Here is a 14,363-nt window from a genome sequence, read left to right as displayed (position 1 = left end):
TTACAGCTCTCCAGATTACAGACACATCTGGATGACACTCGGAACGGGAATCAAACTCAAAACTTCCTCCTCAGTCAGCCAGCATTTTAAAGTGCCCCTATGATGCTATTTTAAAGGTTCATAATTTTGTTTTGGAGTCTCCTATAATAGGTTTACATGCATCCAAGATCAAAAAACGCTCTGAATCGTGGTGCATTACGGGTGGGGCTGACTGCCTATATCAATCACACTGGAACGCCATCAAATCAGAATCTTTCAACTGACCAGCTCCTAGCATGACTCGCTGGCAGCTATGCAATGCTTGTTCCCAATATCTCAGAGAACCAGGGTTCCGGAGTAACCAGAGCGTTCCCTTTCGATGCGGTTCACTCGCATTGCCTTAGTTTTGCTGATGCTTATGTGGAACACAATGCAACACGCTGTTCTACAAGGTTGTCCAGGTTGTAAAATCTGATAAAAGTGGATGGTGAGGATCAGACGGCCGCCACACAGATGTCTGCAATAGAGACTCTGCTGGACCAAGCCCAAGAGGGGGCCATATCTCTAGTGGAGTGGGCCCTCACTCCTAACAAGTCCACCGACTTGTAAGCCAGCACTATCGCATCCACAGTCCATCTGAAAAGTTTTTGCTTTGAAACTGGCAGCCCTTTAGTGTGGCCTCCGTAGCTGACAAACAGCTCCTCTTATTGCCGAAACTGGCTAGAACGCTCAATATACACTTCGAGAGCCCTTACAGGACAGAGTGGATGAGGTGCCTGTTCGTCTGCCGCAAGCGCCTGCGTTCTAAATGGGGTATAAAGCACTTTTGAAGTCTCCAACTTGCTTGACTGATGCTAAAGCCAGCAGGAGAGCAGTCTTGAGCGAGAGGGACCAAAGGTTAGCTGACTCGAGCTGCTCAAAAGGAGGGCCTTCGGAGAGCCCTGAGCACAGTGGAGAGGTCCCAAGATGGAACCTAGCAAGGGAGGATTCAACCTAGCCCCTCTGAGAAACCGAACGACCAGGTCGTGTTTCCAAATCGATTGGCCAGCCATCGGAGTGCAGTTTGCCGTGATGGATGCCACATACACTTTAAGTGTGGAGGAGGCACGTCCACCATCCAGCAGTTCCTGCAGGAATGTGAGAACTGACATGATCTCGCAATCAGTGGGGTCTCAATTCTGAGCTGAGCACCAGCTACAGAAATTAGACCATTTCTGGGCATAAAGGTGCCCTTTGGATGGTGCCCTCATCTCTGAGATCATCGAGAAATATGTCTGGCAGTGGGAGTCCTTCCGTCGCGAAGAGATCCATATCTGTTCCGGTGGTGGTCCGCCTCGGGACAACATGTCCACTCCTGTGTTCAAGGAGCCCTCAGTGAGCGGAGGTTCTCCTGTGCTCATAGGAGAAGGTGGCTTGCCAGTCTGTGAAGAGGGCAAGACCTGACACCTCCTTGGTGGTTTATGAAGGCAACCACCGTCCTGTTGTCTGAGCGGACCAGGAAATGATGACCTCTGAGTTCCGTCCAGAACTCCTTGAAGGCCAAGATTACCGCCATCATTTCTAGACAGTTGATGTGCCAGTTCATCAAGGGAGTCTCCCATGAGCCATTGCACAGGGTGCCCCAATCCACCTTGGAGGCGTCCGTCACCACCACTTTCCTTCTGGAAACAGAGCCCAGCATTATCCCGTTCTGCTAGAAATGGGGTGATTTCCAGGGGACCAAGGCCTTGACATAACCGTGGGTCAATCTGAGAAGGTGCTGGCCTGTGTGCCACATGTGGGGTGGAACATGGCCTTTCAACCAAAGCTGATGTGGTTGCATGTGGAGCAGGCCTAGCGATCTACTGAGGAAGCTGCCGCCATCAGGCCCAGCAGCTTTTGAAACTACTTAAGGGGGAGAAGAGACGCCAAGTTGAACAAGGCTTCCATGCTCCTGATTTTCAGTGCGTGCTCTTGAGCGAGCCGAGCCTGCATTTGGGCTGAATCGAATACCACCCCCAGGAACTAAATCTGTTGGCTGGGGAGTAGCGAGCTCTTGCTAAAGTTGACTCTTAATGCCAAGTCGCTCAGATGTCTGAGGAGCAGGGATCTGTGAGCGCATAGCTCCTGTCTCGACTGGGCTAAATGCAGCCAATCGTCGAGGTAGCGGAGTATGCGGATTCCCATCTGCCTCAGAGGGGAGAGAGCTGTGTCTACGCACTTGCGGAGTTAGAGTCCAAATGGAAGGACTGTATATTGGTATGCCACCTCCTTGAACGTGAATCTCAAGAACGGTCTGTGGTGGGGGGCTATCTGGATATGAAAGTAAGCGTCTTTTAGATCCACCAATATAAACCAATCCCTGGGGGTTATCATTCTGAATGGCCGTCTCATGAGGGTGCGATTCAGGCATCTCAGAACAAGAATGGGCCAGAGGCTGCCATCTTCCTTGCCATGCCCGAAGTCGAGTGGCAAATGATTGAAGTGCTACAGGCTCTATCTCGCGCTGGAGTTGGGAGAGCAGCACCTGTTATAGCATCAAGAGAAGGAGGAAAGCTCTTCTTGTGAAAATGTAAATGAGATTATCTTTGTGCTGAAGGAAAAAGATTCTGATCTGATGGCGTTCCAGTGTGACTGATATAGGCAGTCAACCCTGCCCTTTTTGGCGGGCTGAAATGCTAATTGTCTGTACAGTTGCACAGACGTGAACCAATCGGGCTTCAGGATTCGGAGAAAAGAGGAGATTTCCCTATAAGTGTCAGCAAAACTGATGCAATGCGAGTGAACCGTATCAAAAGGGAACATTTTCGTTTTCTCATAATATCCATTGCAACATCAGCTCTGTTCTCACAGTGTCTAAGTGATTTCTGCTAATTAGGAAAAATATTCTTGTTTTCCCATTGAATTAAGTTTATTTTTCTGACCCCATTGCAGACATTCATTCTTGTTTTAAACTTAAACTTAACTTTGATAATTCCAAACATATAATTTGTGTACTGGAAAAACAGCAAAACTACTAAGTAAGAAAACCATTTTTTGTAGTGTTTGAACGCCCACAGTAACATATCAGAATCATGCTGATAAATAGCAGTGTGAAATATGCAGGAATGTGGAGGTTAATGAATCATATATCAGAGGTTATTTACATATACAGTAACAAAAGACCTTGACTAACATTATAAATGGATTGCATGGAATAAAATAAATGCTACAGGTGTAGAATATGAGCTCTTTAATGAATGATTCAAGTTGAATGAAAGAATTGTGGTTTAATAAAGAGGAGCTGTGATGGTGTGAATGTGTGATGGAGGTTATCGCATGGACACACAGGAGCGTGTGTTTAAGCCTGTGCATTTTAGAGTCTTAACCTTTTTGTTCTGTCTAATCAAATCATTGATCATCTGGAGCAAAGTTAATCCCATAATCCTTCATATCAGCACAGAGTGAACCATCCAGTCTTACTGCAATTAAGAACTTCAGTTGTGTGTTGGGGGGGGAGGTATCGTGTGTGTGTAGGGTCTGATGTTTTTACTGAAACCCGCTGACAGTAATGGAAGAGAGAGAGAGATTCCTCTCATTTCTGCATTAAGGGCCGTTCACACAGGACATGCTCCTCTAGTTGTCACAGTCACGTTTGGTTTGTCTTAGTTTTCATGGACTTTCAGTTTGTTTTCATTTGTCACGTGTCTTCCTTGTCCAGATTCCTGCCACTTGTTTGTCTCCTTGGTTACCGTCATTATTAGTTTGTTCGTTTCAGCTGTGTTTGATTTAATTATCTTGTTTGAGTTTGTTATATTATGGTACCTTCTCCTGCACTCTTTGTCTGATCATGTTTATGCATATGTGTGTGACTCTGCTACCTGTATGGATCGCTACCAGTTTGGATTAATATAAGTAAACTTAGTGTTGGAACCTTACTCTTCTGTGTCTTCGCCTGCCTGCCCGCACACACTGTAACACTAGTTAAAAAAGCTTTCACATTGGATCAATATTAGTTTAAAACTATAGAACAGTTAGATAAATCAAGGATTTGCCAAAATGCCTTTTAATGAGGGAACAAACTACTCCCATGAAGCATTGCAAATTATGTAGTGATGATACAATATAAAACTATTGATTTCATAGTCATTTTGTATAAAAAGAAATATATTTGTTCATGTTTATTGCAAAATATACCATACCATTCAAAATTTGGGGTCGGAGCCTTTTGAATAGTCTCTTCTGCTCACCAATGATGCATTTATTTGATCAAAAATACAGTAAAAACAGTGCAATATTATTACAATTTAAAATGTTTTCTATGTGAATATATATTGTAAAATGTAATTTATTCCTGTGATCAAAGCTGAATTTTCAGCATCATTACTCCAGACTTCAGTGTCACAAGATCCTTCAGAAATCATTCTAATATGATGATTTGCTGCTCAAGAAACATTTCTGATTGTTATCAATGTTGAAAACGTATATTTTTAATATTTTTTGTTGGAAACGATGATTCTTTGATGAATTGAAAGTTGAAAAGGGCAGCATTTATTTGAAATGGAAATCTTTTTAATATTATAACATTTAACATTATAAATGTCTTTACTGTCACTTTTAATCAATCCGTCCTTGCTGAATAAAACTATTAATTTCTTTTCTTTTTTTTTTTTTTTTAAATCTTACTGACCTTACTGTGTGTATTTGTTCGTTTATTGCAGTCTTTCCTTTCATTCTTCTTTTATTAACTTATGTTTTTATTTTCATTTTTGTATTTTCATTGGTTTAATTTCTTTATTTTACTTTTTTTTTTTTTACATTTAACTTTCTTTTTGTCATTCTGATTTTGCTGATTTTCCTTCCTTGCTTCCTTCCTTCCTTCCTTGCTTCCTTCCTTTCTTGCTTCCTTCCTTCCTTCTTCCTTCCTTCCTTCCTTCTTTCCTTCCTTCCTTCTTTCCTTCCTTCCTTCCTTCCTTCCTTCCTTCCCTGTCCTGTCCTATTTGTTCATGTGTATTGCAAAATATATATTATATTTGAGATGTTCTAAAAACATGTCCTGTGTGTGTCGCCCAACGCTTTGACTGTCAAAGTATGTAAAAACTCTCCAATGCAACCATTTCCCACATCAGCTGATAGCTTTGAGTTTCTGTTTTACCTGAGATATAGTGGTTGATATAGAGATCACCCGTGTGTGTGTTATTCATGTCACATACACGCATCATCATCGTGTCACATTTTTGATTGACGTTTGAAGCCTGAGGCGCTGAGTTTTCCTCATGTCTGAGATTGAGTGTGTGTGTGTGTGTGTGTTTTGACACACTGTCATCAGGTGTTGTTGTGTAGTGTGTGTGTGTGTCTGTCGTTTATCTTGAATTCATTTGCGTGTGTATTGGCTGCAGGCTGCAGTTTAACATGCTGAAGATCAGATGAACGCTGCTCACGGCTGCTCGCCAGCGTGTGTGTGTTACATGATGAGTTTCAACGTATTAAAATGACAAATTAATATTGAGCTTGCGTCAAACAGTGTTTTCTTTATTGCATATTCGTTTTCTTTATTTTTCACTGTACGTTTTCACACACACACACACACACACACACACACACACACACACACAGACACAGACACAGACACAGACACACACACACACACACACACACACACACACACACACACACAGACAGGCTGCATATGGTGAACTGATTTCAAAGAGTAGCTTATGTGCCCTGAGCCCTTCACTCACTCACTCACTCTTGTCTGGTTTACTGTCTTTATGGGGACTCTCCATGGATGTAATGGTTTTTATACTGTACAAACTGTATATTCTATCCCCTTACACTAACCCTACCCCTAAACCTACCCATCACAGGAAACGTTCTGCATTTTTACATTTAAAAAAACACATTCTGTATGATTTATATGTATTGTTTCCTCATGGGGACCTCAATTTAGGTCCCCACAGTGACACGAGTCCCCATGAGTCTGTGTGCATTCAGGTTAAAGTCCATACCGGGATAGAAAAACATACAGGTGTACATACACACACACACACCTGACCCTTCCAACCTCACTATCTCACCATCTGTTCATCTCTGCTCGTCTTCATCCTTCTATCACTGTTTCTCACTCTGTAAACTGATATTCACACCTGACTATGTGTGTGTGTATGTGTGCACAACTTTTTTTCCCTCTGGTTTCACTTTCACAATTTCTTTCTTTTGTACTTTTTTAAATTATTTTCTATGTTCTACATTTGTCTACATTTTCATTTGTTCATTTATTCTTATAATAGTTTTGTACTTTGTACTTCCTCTTTCCATTCATTCTTTCCTTTTATACTTCTTTCATTAACTTTTTCATACTTTTTTTTTTTATACTTTTGTACATGTATTTTCCTTAGTTTAATTTCTTTATTTCATTCACTTTTCTTTTATTCTGACAGCTTTTTTCCATTCAATCTTCCTTCCTTCCTTTTATTTATTTGTTCCTTCCTTCCTTCCTTCCTTCCTTTCTTCCTTTGTTCCTTCCTTCCTTCCTTCCTTCCTTCCTCTCATTTGCTTCCTCTTGCACACACACTGATGTTGTTCTGTTTTCGGCAGGAAGGCTTCAGGGTTCCTGTCACTCAAATGTTGATCTCCGTGGTAACTGTCAGAAGGCACAGCGTGCGATAAGCTGATTCTGTGCCTTCCATATGCACACACATACACCCCTCTACCGTACACATGCATACAGCAGCAAACATTTCTCACCCTCCAGCGTGTGTCCATAGTTTGATCACGGATGTGCTGCTTTACAGCAGTTTTACTCTGATTTGCTCTGTGTGTGTGATTATGATTGTGTATGTGTTCTGCAGGTGACGCGTGTGCCGGTGGAGAGCTGCTCTCAGTACACAAACTGCTCCGAGTGTCTGAGCTCCAAAGATCCTCACTGCGGCTGGTGTGTCCTTCACAACATGTAAGCAAACACACATCACAGGGGTTACATGTCTACAAACACTTTCATATGAACACCTTTCCTTAACTTTACATAACATCTAATTTGACAGACATAAATAAGTTGAAGATTTTACCCTATTAATGTACTGTTTTCGTGTTTAATACATGAAAAACATGATCAAAACTTTCTGAAAATCATGTTACACACAGTCTACTACATCTGCAATCTACTTTCTCTTGACTTTATAGTTCATAATTTTTTTTATCAAGTAAAAGGATTTCCTGCATAATTGTACAAACTTCCACCTTCAGCTCGTGATTCACATGTTTTTTTGCTGTGAAATCTGTACTGGTAAATGTAATAACTTTGATATTATTAGTAATATTTCAAGGGGAACATACTGGACTGAAGGAACTTCGGTTTACTTGATAATCCATACATATTTTTTTTAGAAAAATCATGTTTAAATGTGAGTCTCAAATATGATCATCAGGCTTTTGAGGAAAGTTTTTGTTCATCTCTCAATCATCATTGTGTTGCATTGCATTATATGTTTGAAAACTACAGAGCTTTGATCATGAAAGCATTTAAAAATCATCTTACCAAGACATATTATTGGCATATATAGAGTGATGACTGATATTTATATGCATGTTAATATGTCATCCTGAACTTGTTTTCTGAGTGTCTCAGTTCACCCAACTCTTCCTCAGGCTGCAGAAAATATTCATTATGATTCACATAAATGGGTCCTTGACGCTCCTCTGATCTCAGTCACAGGAGAAACATTAGCTGGATTTCAGCCATGAACTGAACTGTGGTTAAAAAATAATTAAAAGCCAAAACATACTCCCATTATTCTCTCTTCCACAATAAACATCACATTCAGTCATTATCCCTGAAGATTCAGATGTCAGTTTTATCTTTAGATGTCTGAATTTGCCCTTTAGGGATCCATGAAGTCTGCCTGTTCATGTCTGAGTGCTCGGGTTGCGTTCCAGTGCGGATTATTTGAGCGCTGTATATAAACGCACATGAGCATCAGTCTGTCTTTGTAAAAATATTATGTTCTGCCAAACCTTCTAGCAAACATTAGCAGCAAATAGTCCTTTTTACCACAATTTCAGCCACAAAAAAGCATTTTTGCAAGCAGTTTAAATAGTTTTCCTATGTAACATCCACATTAAATGCCAAAGTAGTGCAAAAGTCAGATTCCAGATGTAAAAAATGCAATTTTTCTCCATAGTGACACTTTTTTTTTTTAACAATATCATACACTTTAAGGCTGAACACTGAGGTCACAAAGTGATGATATTTGCTTCTGTAAAAGTTGATGTGATTTTAACATCTTTAAAACATTTTGTTTCATTTTCGAATTCCCATTGAAGAGAGATTTAGTTGGCCCTACCCAACTAAATATATATAAATAAATATATTAATTAATTAAATAATAATAATGTAAGTTGTGTGTGTGTGTGTGTGTGTACTTATTTATTTCTTAATAAATAATAATAATGTTTATATTATAATAGGTGTATAATTGTTTATTTTAATTATATATTTAAGATTTTATTTAATTATTCTTTATACACACACAAACTCACATATTAGTATACACACATATATTAGTATAATAAATTATACGATTTCTGACGTATTGATTATAAAGTATATAAATATGTACTTCATAATCAAGATGTCAGAAATTGTATAGTCTACTGTCTGGAAAGTACACAGTATCTCAAGTTCATATGCTTAAAATTAAATTTTTATTTATGATTCGTCTGGAAGCTGGTTTGTTTGATTCATGGCTTAAAACTCTCTATTGAAGAATGTTTTTGAAATCCCTGTGGATAAAATGAATGTTTAGCCCATAAGCAGCTTTAATGACAATGTGCAATCCTTGAGTTTACACAGACTTTCTCTCAGTGTTGATTATATTAGAGTTTATTAATACTCTGAACCGCTCAAGGCTGGAACTTTTGTGGTAATGTAAGTTTATTTTCTCTTTGGCCTCAGTTGTTCTCGCCGTGATCGCTGTGAGAGAGCAGATGAACCCCAGAGATTCGCTTCCAGAGTGGATCAGTGTGTGGAGCTGACGGTCCAGCCCAACAACATCTCTGTCACCATGGCCGAAGTCCAGGTGTGTGAACTACAGTAGATACTACAAGCACAGCAATTTATATCTGTCACTTTTTCCATAGATGTTCATATGGAGCGTTAGCAGATACGCAGCAATATGGAGCAGCAGATGTCGTGTAGAGTGTATTTTAAAAACAAGCCTCCTTCAGTGTCGTGGCAGATGAAATATGGGGACGTGGGCCAAGCTTTTTCACTTTGTCTGTTTTCTCCATTGATCTGCCAGCTGGTCCTTCAGGCCCGCAACGTTCCGGATCTTTCCGCAGGAGTGGATTGCTCCTTCGAGAATTACACAGAGACCGAGGGAACAATACACGGATCACGAATCTACTGCCTCTCGCCGTCAGCCAAAGAGCTTGTCCCCATCACACGCCAACACAGTCAGTAAACACACACTCAATCTGCTCTAGGCTACTAGTAGATATACACTACCAGTCAACGACTACTAACTAGAAGCATTGCAGCAGACGCCTTTAGATCTAAAAGTCTTGAAGTTTAAGAGTAACATCAATCCAGTCGAGTACGAACCAGATTTGATTGATGTTTATGATGGGTATTATATCATATCTTCAGTCTGTTTCAGAGATTCACTCAGTGTTGTTGTTTTCAGATCATAGGCTACATTACAATTCGCATTAAATCTGTCCTATATAGTTTGAGGGATTACTGTGTACCAAATAGGATTGGGGGTTGAGAACCAGCTCTTATTCAGATCCGGTTCCATTAAAGAAAAATACTAAAACTGATGGATTTTGTAATGTTTGCTTGCATTAATGGTTCTGGAAAGTGCGCATTTTGACCTGTCTGTGGCAGCTCTAGTACAGTAGAATAGTGTACAGTAGTATATAAATTAAATGCTGCATCAAAGCCATGTGCCACTGTTCTGTTTTGTTTTTTTGTTCGGTTGAGCATGAGAATCAACACAAAAGTGAATGTTTTGGGAAAAGAAAAAAATAAGTTGAATCAAAGTTGCAAAATTTCAGTTATTTACAATCTTTAGTCCCAAATCATTGTATGCTAATACAAAAAGAGTGTTCTGAATGTGCATGGGTCGTGTACAGCAGGGTTAATACAGTTAGCTAAAACTAAAACCATAAAAAAAAAAATTTGGTAACACTTTAGTTTAGGGTTCAGTTCTCACTATTAATTAGTTGCTTGTTAGCATGCATTTAACTAGTATATTGGCTGTTTATTAGTACTTATAAAGCACATATTAATGCCTACATCTACATCCCTTAATCCTACCCAATACCTAAACTTAACAACTACCTTACTAACTATTAGTTTGTTTGTTTTTTTGTTTTTTTAAATTGCTTAGACACTTAAAGTGGTATTTGAGGCCCACTCAGTGAAACCATTCACTCATATACCTCATCTTTAGACCAAGTCTGCAAGACTACAAGCATATTATGTGCTTTAAACTCAGTTTGCTATTGTAAAACAAACTTTTTGCAAAACTCTAAACACAGTTCTCTACATTAGACACATCATTGAAAACTAACAGCTCTTTTGTTTATTTGGGAAGCATTGCCATTTAAATGCTACACTCATTTACTGATGACCTACACCCAGTGATCATGTGTGAAAACACTTATCAAAACAATCAATCAAAAAACAATCAAAACAAAGAAATCAAAACTTTTTGAGGGAAAAAAAAGATTTCTGTTTATATATAACAGATATATATATACATACAGTGTTTGTGTATATATATATATATAGGGGTCAGAAAGTCGTTTATTTCTAAAGTGCTTTTTACAATATAGATTTTCACAGAAGCTTCACAATAGTAACAAATTCAAATTATGCTGTAAAGCAGCTTTACAGTAAACATTATACAGCTCAAGTAAGTTCAGTATTGAATCAGTTCAGTTCCATAACTGTGTAAACTTCATCAGTTGTGCATACATACAATATATACAGTGTATTTGTGCATATGCATATACGTGTGATTGCTATGACAAACTGAACAAGCAAAAGACACAAGAGTGTTTTACATTTTTCGCATCTGTGTGTAGTTTGGCATGTATGTGGCTAATCATTTTATGTTTGTGTGTAGAGTTACTATGCAAAAATACCATTTTTAGAAGAGTTAAAATAGTTTTGAATGAAGTGTTTGCTTTGGCAAGATATGTGTGATGTTTTGCATGTTGTGTTTTGTGTTTTTGTGTGTAGAGTTTTCAGAAATGGAGCCATAGTTTCAAAAACTGTCTAAGTATTTTTTAAAAACTATAATAAGCAGTAATTAGGAGTTTATTGAGGCAAAAGTCATAGTTAATAGTTAGTTAATAGTGAGAATTGGACTAAAGTGTGGCCAAAAATCTTTGTTACTTGAAATCAAATAAACGTTAACTGAAATGAAATATGTATATATATAAAAAAACTTAAACTAAATAACTAAAACTAAAATTAAAAATAAATTTGAAAAAATTATAAAACCTATATAGAAATATAAAAAAAATACAAAAATGACAAAAAAAAAACTTTAACTAAAATCAAAACGAAAATAGAAAATGACTAATTTTTTGACTAATTCAAAATATTTAATATTTTTAAAAATAGTTTCTCCATGATACTAAAATAACACTGCATTACAGCTAATATTGCATTCAAATGTTTTAGTTGTCTGAATTTTTTAGGCTGATTCTGCCTTAGCAGTTTTTAACAGTATGAATCTAAAAACATTGTATTTTAAGGTAATGAATCTTGTTAGATACTAATGATTACATGCAAACACAAGCCTTGAGCATCAAAGGGATCGGTGGTTTCAAAACACATTTTATGATGCTGTATGTCCAATGCTGGCATAGTTTCTTTATCATTAGTGAAGTACATACTCATAGAGAAGGATGTGAATTGGGACGGAAATTATTTAAATTTTCGTCCCAATTATTTAATTCACATTTCGACTTGATTAAATCCAACAAGTGCTTAGTGTCATGTTGAAAAATGGATAGTTCTGGCTCTAAATTTTGCTGCCGTTGTACAGCATGTAGATAAATGTAGATAGACATAAACCTGTATACTATATTAATACTCAAGCACACTAGTGCACTACATTGTTTGTGGTATTAAAGCAACAAGCCACTCAAGGTTTCAGTGGAAATACTGATTACACATGAATGTTTTGATAGCCACTGATTCAGTGGCACAATATTGAACGTATATGATCCTTCATGATGAGAGAGAGATGTTGCTGACCTCTTTTCTCTCTTTTTGTTCGTCACTCTGAAGGAGACACTCATGTGGTGAAGCTCTACTTGAAATCGAGGGAAACGGGACAGAAATTTGCCAGTGTGGATTTCACCTTCTACAACTGCAGCATCCACAGATCGTGAGTCCATTCTTCCTCTCTCTCTCTTTATCTCTGCTCTTCTCATTTTACCCACAAGCTCCTCACCACTCAGGGGGGTGGGGTCATATTTCTGTTGCCATGGCAACCGGTGGCGTGTTGATTGACAGTTATTCTCTTGAAAACAGACTGTGGTTAGAATCCTACAGATAGTGGGACCCCCAGCTGAACATCCCAATGAATACACTGCGCTGACCGTGTGTGTGTGCGCACACTTCTAAGATGCTCCAGATGGGTTCGGACTCTTTTGGGAGGTCTGTGGAGTGTCTTGTTGCAGGACAGATGAGCCAAAGCTGTCTCCAGAGATATAACACACACACACACACACACACACACACACCTCTCTGAGTAACAGCATCTCAGATACACAATACCTTCCCACACACACACACACAAACACACACTATCAGCAGTGAGCTTTAAAACTAGGTCACACTGCTCTTCCCTGATAAGACCAGCTTGTGCACTTGAAAAATACACACTACATATGAGTATTATCATAATTGGATAATCACATGCTTCTTTATTCAACGAGTCTCTAAAAGCACAACAGCCAATTATAGGGTTTTATTTTCAATAATAAAGTGTTTTTATGGACATTGTTGAAGCTTTGTGGAGATGATAAAGAAATAAAGCAAGAGTGTGAATTTCACAAAACCTGACAAGAACATTTCCAGGTCATATTTCACCTCGAAATCAAAAGAAAGAAATAAGGAATTTAGCAAATAAAGCCTATTTTTGAACATTACAATTTTTTGGCAATTTCATAGCAGTTAAAAACAATTTCTCCCCCTCAAATATTATCATTTAGCATCACATACTGCCTTTTCTTTAGAAAAAATACAATTTATTATTATATTTTTTAATAATGTAAAGCAAATATCTAATTTTCATTTAAAAAATTCATTTAAAAAAAATCCAATTAAAATGTGATGCCTTTATACATCATGGTGATTATTATTATTATTTTTTTTTTAAATCATTGTTTTACAATGGCAATCATTTGATAATCATCATTAATTTTATATATATATATATATATATATATATATATATATATATATATATATATATATATAATGTTTGTGTGTATGTATGTATATTTATATTTATACAAAGAGCTCGTAGATTATTTATACAAAGACAAGACATTCTTTTTTTGCAATAAAAATAGTTATAAAAAAGAAAATAATTTTAACTCAAAAATTAAATGTTGCATTATGATAATGAGAATTTGGGTGTTCTTAATTGTCAAGAAAATAATCAAATTGCAATGCAAAACATCTTCATGGTTTTAAAAATACCCTTCATTATCTGCAAAATACAGTTTCTCATCTCTTTTCTTTTTGAAGAGAAATATGACCTGGATGTTTCTTTGTGAGATTCACCCAAATGGAGATGGTCATGAATTTGAGGTGTTCGGTGTCCTTCTGAATGAGGCTTTAGAACAGTCCAGCATCTTAATGTGAGAGAAGGAAATGACCCTCCTGGCGAGTGTTAAATTTCCGCTCCACCAGTGTGTGTGTGTGTGTGGGGGGTTTATGTTGATCAGTGATCAGGGAAGAGAGCTCAGCGTGAGGGGCTTAAACCAGGGGACACCCTGAAATCACCCCCACTCCAGACGGGACGCGGATTAAATCCTCTCTAGGGATTGGTGCAGGGGTCAGGAAGAAAAATAAGGGCACATTTATTATCTTCTTACCACTTATTTTAAGAAATCTCTGCTTTAAGTGAACCAGTTTAAATTTAACAGTTGGTGATAATAGATTGGGGGAAACATTAAGAAGAAAGAAAACGTGTAAAAGAATTACAAATTGGAAGCAAATGCTCAGGATAGATGGCAAATTTAATGAAATGAGTTCAATGAAAATGAAACAGTGATGGATGGATGTACATATATTGTACTGTTTTAAGGCTCTGGGTCATGTCTAATTTTCACAACCTATTTGTTCTGGAGCTTTTATAAAATTATCCACTGGAAATGTTTTGAAAAGACATAAT

General features: G+C 37.7%; 1 protein-coding gene across 2 annotated transcripts in view; it reads left to right on the top strand.

Moving 5' to 3' along the window:
• plxna1b (plexin A1b) overlaps window positions 1–14,363 on the top strand; it is a 137,444-nt gene that overhangs the window by 61,228 nt on the left and 61,853 nt on the right. Inside the window, exons 5-9 of one of the 2 annotated variants that reach the window (XM_051896890.1) lie at window positions 6,789–6,889; window positions 8,891–9,014; window positions 9,237–9,390; window positions 12,245–12,344; window positions 12,491–12,907. In XM_051896890.1, coding sequence (XP_051752850.1) covers window positions 6,789–6,889; window positions 8,891–9,014; window positions 9,237–9,390; window positions 12,245–12,344; window positions 12,491–12,515 — 504 coding nt within the window. In that variant the 3' untranslated portion in view covers window positions 12,516–12,907. Of the gene's footprint in view, window positions 1–6,788; window positions 6,890–8,890; window positions 9,015–9,236; window positions 9,391–12,244; window positions 12,345–12,490; window positions 12,908–14,363 lie in introns of those variants that run through there. The other variant, XM_051896889.1, reaches the window with a different exon arrangement.

The sequence above is a fragment of the Ctenopharyngodon idella genome, chromosome 6 (assembly GCF_019924925.1).
Source record: "Ctenopharyngodon idella isolate HZGC_01 chromosome 6, HZGC01, whole genome shotgun sequence".
NCBI classification, from domain to species: Eukaryota; Metazoa; Chordata; class Actinopteri; order Cypriniformes; family Xenocyprididae; genus Ctenopharyngodon; species Ctenopharyngodon idella.
This window is presented reverse-complemented; position numbering and strand designations above follow the sequence as displayed.